General features: G+C 38.7%; 1 protein-coding gene across 1 annotated transcript; it reads left to right on the forward strand.

Moving 5' to 3' along the window:
- The first annotated feature begins 4,136 nt into the window (after nt 1–4,136).
- LOC122064811 lies at nt 4,137–9,409 on the forward strand. Its single transcript, XM_042628580.1, has 3 exons — nt 4,137–4,317; nt 4,447–4,650; nt 9,039–9,409. The coding sequence occupies exons 1-3, from the start codon at nt 4,137–4,139 to the stop codon at nt 9,407–9,409; spliced, it is 756 nt and encodes a 251-aa protein (XP_042484514.1).
- Nucleotides 9,410–12,687: the final 3,278 nt, after the last annotated feature.

Consider the following 12,687-nt stretch of genomic DNA (forward strand, 5'->3'; position numbering starts at 1 on the left):
TGATGCTTGACCTACTGTAGTTAGAAGTTATTTCAAAGGCGGTCAACTGCTCCAACTGACCACAAGCGGCTTGGTAGGAGTGGGAAGCATTATATTATCGTAAAAAGTACTCAACAATGTAAGCGTGACACATGGATCTGGTTGGTCTGAGCAAGTCTGGGACAAACCAGTCTTAGAACCGAATAAGCTGATCGGGGAGGATTCAGCTATCTAATAATTGAGGTACACCTACGCTTATGGATCAAAAGTCGAGCGACCGAGCTACATCTTTGTGTTATGACCATAGCATGGATCGGATAAAATACGATTGATCTATGTCCACATCGGTAGACCGGCCACAGAGCAACTGAATTATATCCACATCTGTAGGTAAAAAACAAGTGGTTGAGCCATGTCCAAGCCGATGAACCACATCTGAGCTGCCAAGGTCAACATCCGAACCATATTTGAGTGGACGGACCACATCTGAGCCACTAGGGACAATAACTGAGCTATCGAGCTACAACTACATCTATAGGCCAGGCTTGTAGAAGAGTAGTTGACCACCAGGTGCTTAGTAGAAGTAGCTCAATGACCAAGCAGCTGAACGGTTGTCGTTTTGCCACCATCGCTTGGTTAATCCTTGAAGAGAAAGCTTGTTCAGCATAAGCAAACTCACTCCTAATTTAATATGTAACTTTCAAGCAAGGAGTAGATCTATCCTAATCCAGATAGATCACCTCCAAGGACTCCTAATATTCCCTAGAAGGAAGGATATCTCCCTCATCATGCGGGATCTAGAAAGTTCCTATAACTAGAATACCTACCATATATGCAGTCTCTATGTATGACATCTACCATACTCGAACTGCTACTAGGAATAGAAGACTAACCTAACTGGGAGTCTTTATGACTGACACTCTGCAACTATAAATACCAAGGTAAGCCCCCCTTTATAGGGATCGAAAACTTTTCCATTCTATTTGGAATTGTGGAACTTGGGTTTAGACCCGAAATCTAGAGCTTGGAGATCCAATGAGGGAAAACGTTCATAGCCGTTGGATCGCGCTGAGCCATGTGTCAAAAGCCCAAAGGCTCTCCGCGGTCTCCGCCGACAATGCTCTCCATAGAAAATTGGTATCTCGTGCAATAGCTAGGGTCTTGGGTGGATATTTTTCCATTGAAAATTGGTGAACATTTGAATGATCGTGAGCTCTACCCGGTTGATTAGTTACGTGGGTCAATTGTCTTGCTCTCAAAGCATGGATACTCCTTCATGTTGGGATTAGCGCCATCCTTTCGATTCAACCTAAGAATTCGTCCTATCAATTCTCCGTTCAAGAAACAAGAAGTTCAATTTTGGCTCGATCCAACAACCAAATTGTGTAGTTATTATCGATGCAGATAGAAAGTCCTCGCTCATACTTGAAGCTGATTGATTACAAATACCTATTGCATCTTTAATGGATTCGAATATCCCATTGAGCGGGAATCTTTGGTTTGAGCGAAACTATCCTACTAAAATCTATAAAAGATGAAAAAAAAAAATCTCTTTTCATAGATCTTATGAGCTTGCGGACATTGGAACAAGGTGCATAGTCCTTTAGTAACCCCCTTATTACCGATATGTAATTAATTAGTCCACCAGTCAAGTCCACTGGAAGTCACCCACTATTATTATAACATCAAAGGTGTATGTGGTTTTATCCATTTTCATTCAATTGCAAGCAACATTATATAATTAATAGGTTGATAATTTATGATTTTGAGGAATCTATTTTGTTTTTATTACAGATCTCTACTCTAGATATTTTTTTCAGTTCTTGCAGTTGATAATGGAAAAATATGGAACACTTTAAGATTTTATTTATTCCATTGTACTAAAAATGGGCTAATTAAAGTAGGTTTGCATACTTAAGGTCTCGTGTATTGTGTACCCTATTGAAACTATCTTTTTGATATAAGACTTTTTATTTTTTTAAATACATATCTTAGTTATGATCTAAAATAGTTACTTTTACCCTAAAACACACACACACACACAAACCAAAAAAAAAAAGGAAGAAGAATGACCAACTCTATTGAGGAAGCAACTGTTTAAAATATTTTTGAGTAAAAGTTTATAATATTCATATTTGCAAAAGTTGTTGAATACTTGAAATTAATTGAGATTCTTACAGGAAATAAGTGAAAGAGGAAAGTACACTCCGCTCCCCTGATGTTTTAGGCATTACACAATCCTCCCCTGCGAAGTTTGAAATTACAAATTCTTCCCTTCTAAGTTGTAGAATATATCAATCGTACCCTGACCGTGAGTGAGAAACCGTTAAGTGTGTTACAAATTTGTTTTAAACCCCAAAATACCCTTGATCCAATGGAGATGACCTATTTACACTCAACCCTTATTCTCCGTCTTTGTTCCCAGCGGCAACCGGTGACTTTATTCCTCTTCTTCTTCTTCGTCTTCATTTGGCAACAGCGGCTGGTAACTCTATTGACTTTCTTCCCTGCTTCTGAGAAAACCATAGCTGGTGGATTTTACGATCAAATGCCGATTCTATTGTTCTAGGATTCTTGGTCCAATTCTGGCCGATTCTGAGTAAATATAAATCAGAGTCGGCCGGAACTGATTCCATCAACTGATTACTGTGTTTTAAAACATTGGCCTATAGGGTAGAAATCAAAAGGAGAAGATATAGCCCATAAGGCTTGCCAACAACAGAGCGACTTGGCGATTCTTCTCAAAGGTTCTAAACTCTTCTCCAGTTCTCATTTGTTTTCTTTCTCCTTCGTCTTCATTTTCTTTTGTCCCTCTTTCTTTCTTGATCCTCCTCTCTCTCTCTTAGTCTTTTTACCCCTGGTTGTAGTTACAGACTCGTAGTTGATTAGAAAAGAAAATGGCTTTAGCCTTCGATGAATTAGGTTGGCCGTTTATCATAATAAAGGAGCAAGAGCAAAAGACCAAATTGAGGGGTTTAGATGCACAGAAGGCCAACATTTTGGCCGGTAAAGCCGTCGCTCGCATACTCCGTACATCTTTCGGTCCTAAGGGCATGGATAAAATACTCCAAAGCCCCGAGGACGATGTTTCCATCAGTGAGTTCATCCTCTCATCATCCCCCGATATGTGAAAATTTTATATGCCTTCGTGACTAGCTAAGTAATCTATTGTTCCTGTTTTCCTTTTTTTGACTTTTAACTGTTGTATTAGACAAAAAAGAAGAAGGGGGTAAAAAAGTTATTTAACATCTGCTTCTAACAGTGTTAACACCACAAGGTACGTTTGTAATTACAAACTTCGCAGGGGATTAAGTGTAATACCTGAAACATACAGGGGAGGAGAGTGTAATTTCCTCTAAGTGAAAATACGATAAAAGTCCATTTTTTGTCTACACAAACACAGTCTAAGAAAATTATATATATATATATATATATATACATTTGCGCGTGTGTGTATTACTATTTGATATCTTCATTTTTCTTTCTTTATTGAATATTTTTCTTTTTTGGACTCCATAAGAGAGATAAAATCTGACAAACAAAAATAATTAATAAGAATAAAAATGTTTTATTTCCGTGTGGAATATACATATCAATATGTGTGGATCATACCATTTCTTCCACTTGAGTTCTTATGTTAATAGGAATGGAAAATCATCTTCTTCTGACGGTAACAACTAACAAGAAATCTTCGACTATTTTAGAACATGTCCCTCATGCTTCACATGTAGTATTCATCTAAACGCCAAGGAATTTTCACATCTACAAACAAAGCTTCACTCAGTCGCATCTATAATATTACCCTAAAATATAATAATAAATTAAAAAAAAAATGGATGTATAAAAACTCAATCTTGATTCATCATCATTTTGCAACAAGACCTTCTTGTCCTGCTTGGACCAAGAGACGGTTAGTCAAAAAAATTTCTAACTCTTGATTCAATACGCAAGTTCATGATTAACGTGACATTTATCTAAACGTCAACCCATTATCCCATCTCCAAGCAAGCTTCACACCATCGCATTTATATTCTACCAAAAAAAAAAATCACGTATATAAAAACTCCATGCTAGTGCACCTTTTTTGTAGTCAAGTTTTAACAATCCTTGTTAACAAGGTACGAGCTTTTGAGAACAGAAAAATCAGAGAGGAAAAGATGGCTTCTTGCAGGGTTTGTTTGGTTGGATGCGTGTTTATCGTAGCAGCTCTACTTCATGGAGCCGCCGCTAGGACAACCCACATTGTCGGAGGGAGTATAGGATGGACTGTTCCTCCTTCTGGCTTCTCATATGATACATGGGCTGCCTCACAGACGTTTGCGGTAGGCGATTGGCTATGTGAGAACTCTCTCTCTCTCTCTCTCTCCTTCATTATTAATTATTAATTAGGCCTTCTTGAGTCTCAGTCTTAGCAAACAATTGCTATAATAACTAAAGCTTGCAAATTTGGTGTCTACTGTTGTGCAGTTTTCAACTTCACAAGTACAACTCAAGAAGACGTGGCTGAGGCCATGTCAAAGTCTGTTTATGATTCCTGCATCACGGTTGGCATTTTTTCTACTTATGTATCAACAACAAACATCCTCATTGCATCCGCAGGAGAGCACTACTATTTCTCCACCATTGGCCAACGATGTCAAATGAACCAGAAGCTGACAATCAACGTTTCTGGTTCTCACGTCATCCCCGCCTCCTCCACCACATCCTCCAGCTACTCTACCTCAACTAGCTCTGCCTCTTCTCTCACTGTTGCCGACTTCTCCCTTCTTCTACTATCCACTGTCTTCGCTTTCTTTTATTAAAACGTTTTATACATCACCATATTGTCTTCTCTCTGTGTTTTCTCTAGCCTCTTCCGCGAGGCATACATTATGATGTTGTAATTCAATTTTTTTTTTTTCTTTTTTAAATCGTTAGTGTGAATTGTATTTGTATTCTGAAGTTAAATCTATAAACCAATTAAATATCTTGGTGACTCAAGTTTTATTGGATTGGAAGCCCTGTATGACACTATTATTATGACCAGGCAGGAACTCAACACTTTTTTTTTTTCCATAAGGAATGGAAGCTTTAATTTCTTTAAAATGTAATACCATATTTGCAACCAATAAAATGATTTGTTTTTCAAGTTTCCATCACAAAAAGTTGGATGGTCATATGAGAATCCTAAAATTTAAAGTTAGGTTCTTTTCTATTTTTTCGCTTGAGAATACGTTTTTTTTTTTACCAAAAATCTATTTCAAGAATAGAAATAAGAAATATAATTTAAAACCCATCAATTTTGAAACTTGATTCATGACCATCCTAACAAATCCATCACTCGATCCAATTGCGTGGTGTTCGAAGACTTGACAATATTCAAATCAAATACGAAATGTAGTGACACATAAGAGGAACACAATTTGTTTGCTATATTTGAAAAATCAAACAGGCTGGAGTTATATTTGCTGGCCAAAAAAAGGCCCAAGGCCAAGTCAATCAGTAGGACCACAACCCTAGAAGCTTAAAATTCAGACCCAACGTAATTCTACATCAAAAACCAGGACGAACTATTGTACATTAGGGACCTTGGATTATTATCATAGGGTCTTATTTTTTTCCCCTTTAAGTGTACGTTTGAGGATTCTTACCTATCTCTCTGGTCAAATTTTTGACTTTTCAGCCTAAATAAGAGTTCTTCTAATTTGAAACTGTCAAAAGTATGGTACCACCTCCTCTCTTCGTAGTAAATCCTATATTTTTTTTTTAATAATAATTCTCATTTCACCACCCCCCCCCCCCCCAAAAAAAAAAACATATAAAATTTGAATTTTGAAATTTTTTATAAAATTTATAAAATTACAAAAATATTTAGGCTAGGTTAAGTCGGCTATAGTATCATCTTAGTTCAAACCTGAAACAATATTAAATCTGGCTTCACAACAATGGGCACGGCATCCCCTTCATCTATGCACACACACACTATGATGTCGTCTCCAAGACATCAAACATCTCAACTTCTCGACTGATCACATATTTCAGAAGTAAAATCAGAAGTATTGTCCGGTCACGTATCCAGGTTATAAAGTCATCAAACCAAGCCCAACCATCCTTAGGTCAAATTGTGATAGGAAACTCCCAATCCTGCCAGATCCACTGCAAGAACATATATTTTCTTCATTTGACGGTATTGATGTACTTATGGTCCTTTTCCCATAGCTCGGACAAGGTCTTCGGTGCCTTCTTAGAGAGGGAGAACTTCAATTTCTTATCATGAATGCCCATTAAGAAGTTCGAAGAGCTCTACTGTGGGGTCCAGGTCCTTGATCTCCAGCTTCTCCAAGTTGAATTGATGTACGAAGTGCAACAAGCTTTCTCCTAGGAGTTGTTTCAAGGTCATTAAATTCGCCGAAGTTTTGTGTGTGCTCAGCTGCCGATGAAATTTTCTAAAAACTTCTTGCTGAACAGGTTGAAGTTGTGCGAGCCTGGTTCAAAGTAAGAAAATCATGTTTGTGTAAAACCCTGGAGCAATGCCGAAAACACACGACACAGTGTTGCATCAAGAATATGTAGAAATGCAACCCTAAAACGATGCAGAAGGTACTGGAAAAACAACAACAAGCAATGCACATAGATTTACGAGGTTCAGCAAGATTGCCTACGTCCCCCGTGAGATGAGATCCTGCGTCACTATCAATGGAGAATAGGGTTACAGCGCTCGTCCCTCACACCTCTCAATATTGTTTATATTATAGAGAAAGAAATCCTCGCTACAAATATATAGCGAAAAACCCTAATTTGGAAAGTATACAATTGCCCTCAAATAAAAAATTCGAGCGGGGGACTGTGCCCCCTACACCCCCTGCTATGCAAGGGGACCTCCTGCCCTCGTTGCAACCCCCACGACCCGCTAACCAGCTAGCGGGACCGCCACCTGCCTGTCGAGGCATTACACCAGTACTCCCTGGATTAAACTGTGACGGAATACAAGACATCATATACCAACAGAATATACCTTGCACTATCATAATGGACTTAAAGGCCTGCAAATGCTCCCAAGGGTCTTTGGTTTTTTTATATAGAGTTGGAAGTTCGGCAACTTGAAAGATGTAGGGAGTGGTGTTCTCACTATATGTTCCGATAGCGGTGATTCACCAAACATGTCTACCTCCTTCAAATCTATATTGACCCTAAGGGCTCGGTCTACCTTTGCTTGTAGCTCCCTAAGTTTTCGGTGAATTTTCATTTCTGGCATCTCATGCTTTTGTCGGGCGGTCTTGTAAGGTTTTTCTCCAAGGTGACTCTCCGGGGGCATCGTAGCACACTTGTCTTGTCAAGGTGGCTTCCTCAGTTGTCTTCTTTCATTGGACGATTGGTCCAGCTCTACCAATCAGGGCTTCCATCAGTGGAATTCAACTAGACGGGGGTCTCTCTTCGGTGATTATGGAGTGGATCATGGTGGTGGCTTGGATCTTCATGTTGAGGGGCTTTACTGAGGTTTCCCAAGACATCTTGCATGACTCAGGTAAGGAGCTTCATCTCCTATTGAAGTGTATTGAATTGCTCCATTGTAAACGTCAGCGGTGGCATTAGGAGAGATAAGAGCTGACGAACGAAAATAATTAATAAGAATAAAAAAGTTTTATTTCTATGTGGAATAAAGATATCAATATGTATGGATCATACCATTATGACGGTAATCAAAAATCTTCAACTATCTTGGAACATGTCCCTCATGCTTCACATGTGGCATTCATCTAAACGCCAAAGAATTTTCGCATCTCCAAACAAAGCTTCAGTCAGTCGCATCTATAATCTTACTCTTAAAATTAATAAAAAATTTGCATCTATAAAAATTCAATCTTGTTTCACCATGCATTTTGCAACAAGACCTTCCTGTCCTGCTTGAACCAAAAGACGGCTAGTCAAAAAAATTTCTAAGTCTCGATTCCATATGCAAGTTCATGATTCACACGTGACATTTATCTAAAGGCCAAGGCAGTATCACATCTCCAAGCAAGTTTCACTCCATTATATTAAAAAAATAATAATAAATAAATAAATCGCTTCTATAAAAGCTCAATCATAGTGCACCATTTTTGTAGTCAGTCCTTTAACAATCGTTGTTAATATAGACTAGAGGCACGAGGTGGTGAAGACAGGTAATTACAGAGGAAAACATGGCTTCTTGCATTGGTTGTTTGGTTGGATGCGTGTTTATGATACCAGCTCTGCTTCAAGGATCGGTTGCTCAAACAATCCACGTTGTAGGAGGTAGTATAGGATGGACTGTTCCTCCTCCTGGCTTCTCATATGATACATGGGCTGCCACACAGACGTTCATGGAAAGCGATTTTCTTTGTGAGAACTCTCTCTCTCTCTCTATTTTTTTCACTCGCGTATACAAGAGGGAAGGGAGAATGATAAGGAGACATGGTGGAAACACACTAAATACAAACTTACACAGTCATGTGATAGGAATCAATCCACTTAGGCTGAGTTTGGTAGTCATTCAGTTCCAAAAACGAGGTTTTGTGTCAAAGACAGAATTTTCATTTCTATGTCAAAATGCCATTTTAAAACTGAAAATGGTGTTTGGTGAACCTGTTTCAAGAACAATTATCTTAGTTGTTCACTTTTTATTTCGTATTTCGAATGGAACCGAAATGAAAAATCAAGGTTTCATCGTTCTATCATTTTGCGATTCTAGTTTTTTTTTTTCCAAAAAATTCAAAAACAAGAAGTTGACAATAAACGTTTTGTTCCCTTTTTTTGTTTATTCCCATAGAATGGAAAAACGTCATAAATATTTTTCTGGATGACTACCATACGCAGTCTTAATATACGTACAAAACATTCATCTCATCAACTAATATAAGATAACTTTTAATGTCATTTCTCTAAATCTTATTATGCTCTCTATAGATTAGTTTGCAGACACAAAGACTTCAATACTCTGTTTCTGCTCCCTTCCTCTATTTTTCAATGTATTTGAATTCATTTCCCCGGTTTCTTCTCATGGTCTCTGTATGCAAACAATTAAACAGAAGCTTCCTAATTTGGTGTCTACTTTTCTGCAGCATTCAACTTCACAAGTACTAAAGATGAAGTGGCTCAAGTCTTCACAAAGGCTGATTATGATTCCTGCAGCATGACGAACAACTTTGTTACTTACAGCTTTGTTATTAATTCAACCTTAATAGTTTTGATTGGAACCCCCGGAGTAGAACAATACTACTTCTCCACCATTGGCTGTAAAATGAACCAGAAGGTGACAATCAACGTTTCCGGCTCTCCCACCTCCTCCTCCTCCTCCTCCTCTAATTCATATACCTACTCTAATTCCTCCTCCTACAGCTCCTATTCTTCAACCAGTTCTGCCTCTGCTCTCACTGTTGGTGTTGACTTCTTTATTCTTCTGCTATCCACTGTCATTGCTTCCTTTTGTTGAAATATTTTATACATCACCATATTGTCTTTTAATTTGTCTGTGTTTCCTCTAGCCCCTTCTGAGAGGTGTACATTACCACGTTGTAATTCAAGTTTATTTATTTATTTGTTTATTTTTTGGGTGTGAATTTTATTTTGGTTTTTGATGTATTTGTATTCTACAGTTGGATCAATAAACTGATTCATTATCCTGTAACTCAAGTTTTATTGGATTGGAACCCCCGTATTACACTATTATTTTGAACAGGCAGGGATTTCACACTTTTTCCCCATGGGATGGGGAGGGGAGGTGTGGGTGGACAGGTTCTTCTATAAAATGCAATACCCTTTTATTTTTTTATCACAAAATGTTGAATGGTCACATGAGAAGTCTAAAGTTTGACCATGAATGTGATTTTATTCTTGGACTAGATGATGGATAAAATTTGTTTTGAATTTCGATTCTTCTCTGCATTCAATTACCAAAAATATCTTCCGAGCAAAATTACAGTTTAAGAACCATCAATTTTGAGACATAATTCCCCGCCAATCCAACAAGCTGATGATGAAGAAGCAGGTTGGTCGTAAAATGGGTTTTTTAACTCCGTGGTATAGTTACGTAGCTTTCATACGGTGTCAGTCATCAATTCAAATCCGATAAAGGGTTTATTTTTTCCATGAAACCAGTCTTAGTCTTCTACTGGCATGTGATGTTTGGACATAAAATCGAGTCCTGGTGAATGGGAAAAGTCAAGTGCTCTTATGTTACAACAGTAGGGGTTACTCTTGACCCAACTGTGTTCGAAGCTTTCACTTTCAAACCAAATGTCTATGATTTCATGATGTCTAGGAGGAGCACAATTTGGTTACTATAGTTGAAAACTCTGAAAGACTTTAATTAGATTTGCCACCCAAACAAGGCCTAAGGCCAAGTCAAATTTATAGGACCACAACCCTGGAAGCTCAAAATTTGGACCCAACATAATTTTTACTAAAAATATGATACAAATTATGTACGTTAAGGACCTTTGATTATTGCTGTAGAGTCATATTTTTTTGGATAATTTACAACGCCACCCCCTGAAGAATGCCAATATTAGAGGTACACCCGCTCTCTTTCACCAAATTGAACTCGAACCCCCTGTCGTCAGTCTCTGTTAAATGATGTTGTGAAATAACAATTTAGCCCTTATGAGTAGTCCAATCCCCAAATCAATAGCTACTATACGGAGCCCCAGAGATCATCTAGAGCACCGGCGATCACAACAGCAGTGATAGATGGTGATGTGGAGGGACTGAGGGACTCACAGTGACTAGGGAGTCATGTAGCGACTCACGACGACCAGGGACTCGTGGTAGTGGCGACAGAAGGTGACGTGCAAGGGTCTCACCGCGATCGTTCTGAATTTTTTTTTTAAAGGAACTAGAGACATGATCTGAGAAATTAGCAGTAGCCGATGAGAGTCAAGGGGCTCTCTGGCACTTTCTGCTCTCTCTCTCTCTCTCTCTCTCTCAAATGGCTGAGAAGCCCCAGACAATGGATCTGGCTACAAATTTGGAGCAAAAGGGTGGTCGACCCATCAGAGGCACATAACACAACAGGTGTCGAGCCGTGCCAGGAGGCACCGGCATAACCGTCCTGGCCATGCTCTTCACGAAAGATCCTAGAGCTTCACTTCTCTAGAACTCCCTTCCGATTCGAAGTGGTTTTGCTTGGTTATTCATAGAACACACTTTCTGGTGTCTCAATGATCGTGGCATTGCACCTCCACAGATCTTTCTGTGACCATAATCGATGGTGATTATGCTGAAGGAACTGTTGGGATTGATCCGAGGGAAAGAAGAAGGCGGCGGCGGAGGTGTGGTTGGCGTTGGCGTTGGGGAGGATCAGGAGAAGGGAATAGAGTAGTTAAATTTAGGTATGGAGCAGCTTATCCTCGACGGCCATTGCTTTCTTGATCAATTGGAAGAAATGAAGCAAATCAAGATTTAATAATTCATCCAAGTTATTTGCTGAATTGCTTGGTAGAACATGCCCACCTGAGTTCCTTTTTGGGCCTACATCCATGCCATTTATAGCAACAGCCGTGAGACTACTATGAAGATCACATGAAAACCATATGGGCAGCCCAGTCCAAAATGTAGCTAATCACAGTATTGCTTGTGAATGCCATTGCCAACCATCTAGATTGCATAGAGAATTCAAGTTTCTCAAAAAGGAATTAGAAGAAGAAGATGAAGAAGATAAGTTCTTCACTCTAATCAGAAGCTTTAGAGATGCTCATGATGGTTTTGTTAAGAAACGTGAAGTGAACAATGATCCAAAGATGAAAGATAAGAGGGAGGAATCTAGTAAGTCCAAGTCCCTTTGGGTTCCTTCTTTCCAATGAGAAGATTTTGCAGAGAAGATTAATTTCAAAACACCCTCTTTGATCGTGGGAAGATTAATTTCAAAACACCCTCTTTGATCGTGGGAAGATTTTACAGAGAAGATGAGGAAGAAGCAAAAGAAGGAGAAGGATCCTCTGTTCCCATGGCCAAACAACTCCTTAAAACCCACGTCCACAGCTTCGCTTCTCGACCCAAAACCAGCTCCAGCAAGTACTTATTCAACTACTCTACCATGACCTGGTCTTCGTATGGCCCTTACGGGCGCTTCCTTCCTAAGCTATACCTGACTGAACTCTTCACCCCTAAACGTCTCGATTTGTATGAGAAAATTCAAATGAATGAGACGATCGCTGGTGCTCACCGGTGGTTGAGTTGTGAGTTAGGTTTTCTTCTTCAACGGATTTGGGGAATAAAACCTTTAATGTCAATTTCGGTACTCTATTATTTTTAAGGGCAAAATGGTATTTAGAAAAAAAATTACTGATGTCAGCATTCATGATATATTCTGTAACACTGAATGACGGCAGGGGGTTTGAGTCCAATTTGGTGAAAAAAGGGGGGTGTCCCTCTAATATTGGCATTCTCCAGGGGGTGGCATTATAAATTACCCTAGCATGTACTTTTGGGGAGTTTTAATTGTATCACAGGTCAAAATTTTAGGTTGAACCATTTTGAAATCATCAAAAGTGTGGTGGGTACATCCTTCTCTCTTCTAGAAAACCCTGAACTTTTCTTTTGATAATAGTTCTCATTTTTCCCCTCTCACCCAAAAAAGAGTGAAATAGGCATTTTTTGAAATTTGAATTTTAAAATGTTTAATAATGTAGAAAGTTTCATAAAGTTACAAAAATACTTATTCGCGATAATAAAATTTAATGACATGTTTGTAATTTTTATAACTTCATGCTC

The sequence above is a fragment of the Macadamia integrifolia genome, chromosome 2 (assembly GCF_013358625.1).
Source record: "Macadamia integrifolia cultivar HAES 741 chromosome 2, SCU_Mint_v3, whole genome shotgun sequence".
Taxonomy (NCBI): Eukaryota; Viridiplantae; Streptophyta; class Magnoliopsida; order Proteales; family Proteaceae; genus Macadamia; species Macadamia integrifolia.

Bases quoted from the DNA above. Each gene is read 5' to 3' on its own strand.
- LOC122064811 (XM_042628580.1), top strand. From the start codon at position 4,137: ATGGCTTCTTGCAGGGTTTGTTTGGTTGGATGCGTGTTTATCGTAGCA. The intron at 4,318-4,446 runs GTGAGAACTCTC...ACTGTTGTGCAG, and splicing joins TGCGGTAGGCGATTGGCTAT to TTTTCAACTTCACAAGTACA. The intron at 4,651-9,038 runs GTTCTCACGTCA...ACTTTTCTGCAG, and splicing joins GCTGACAATCAACGTTTCTG to CATTCAACTTCACAAGTACT.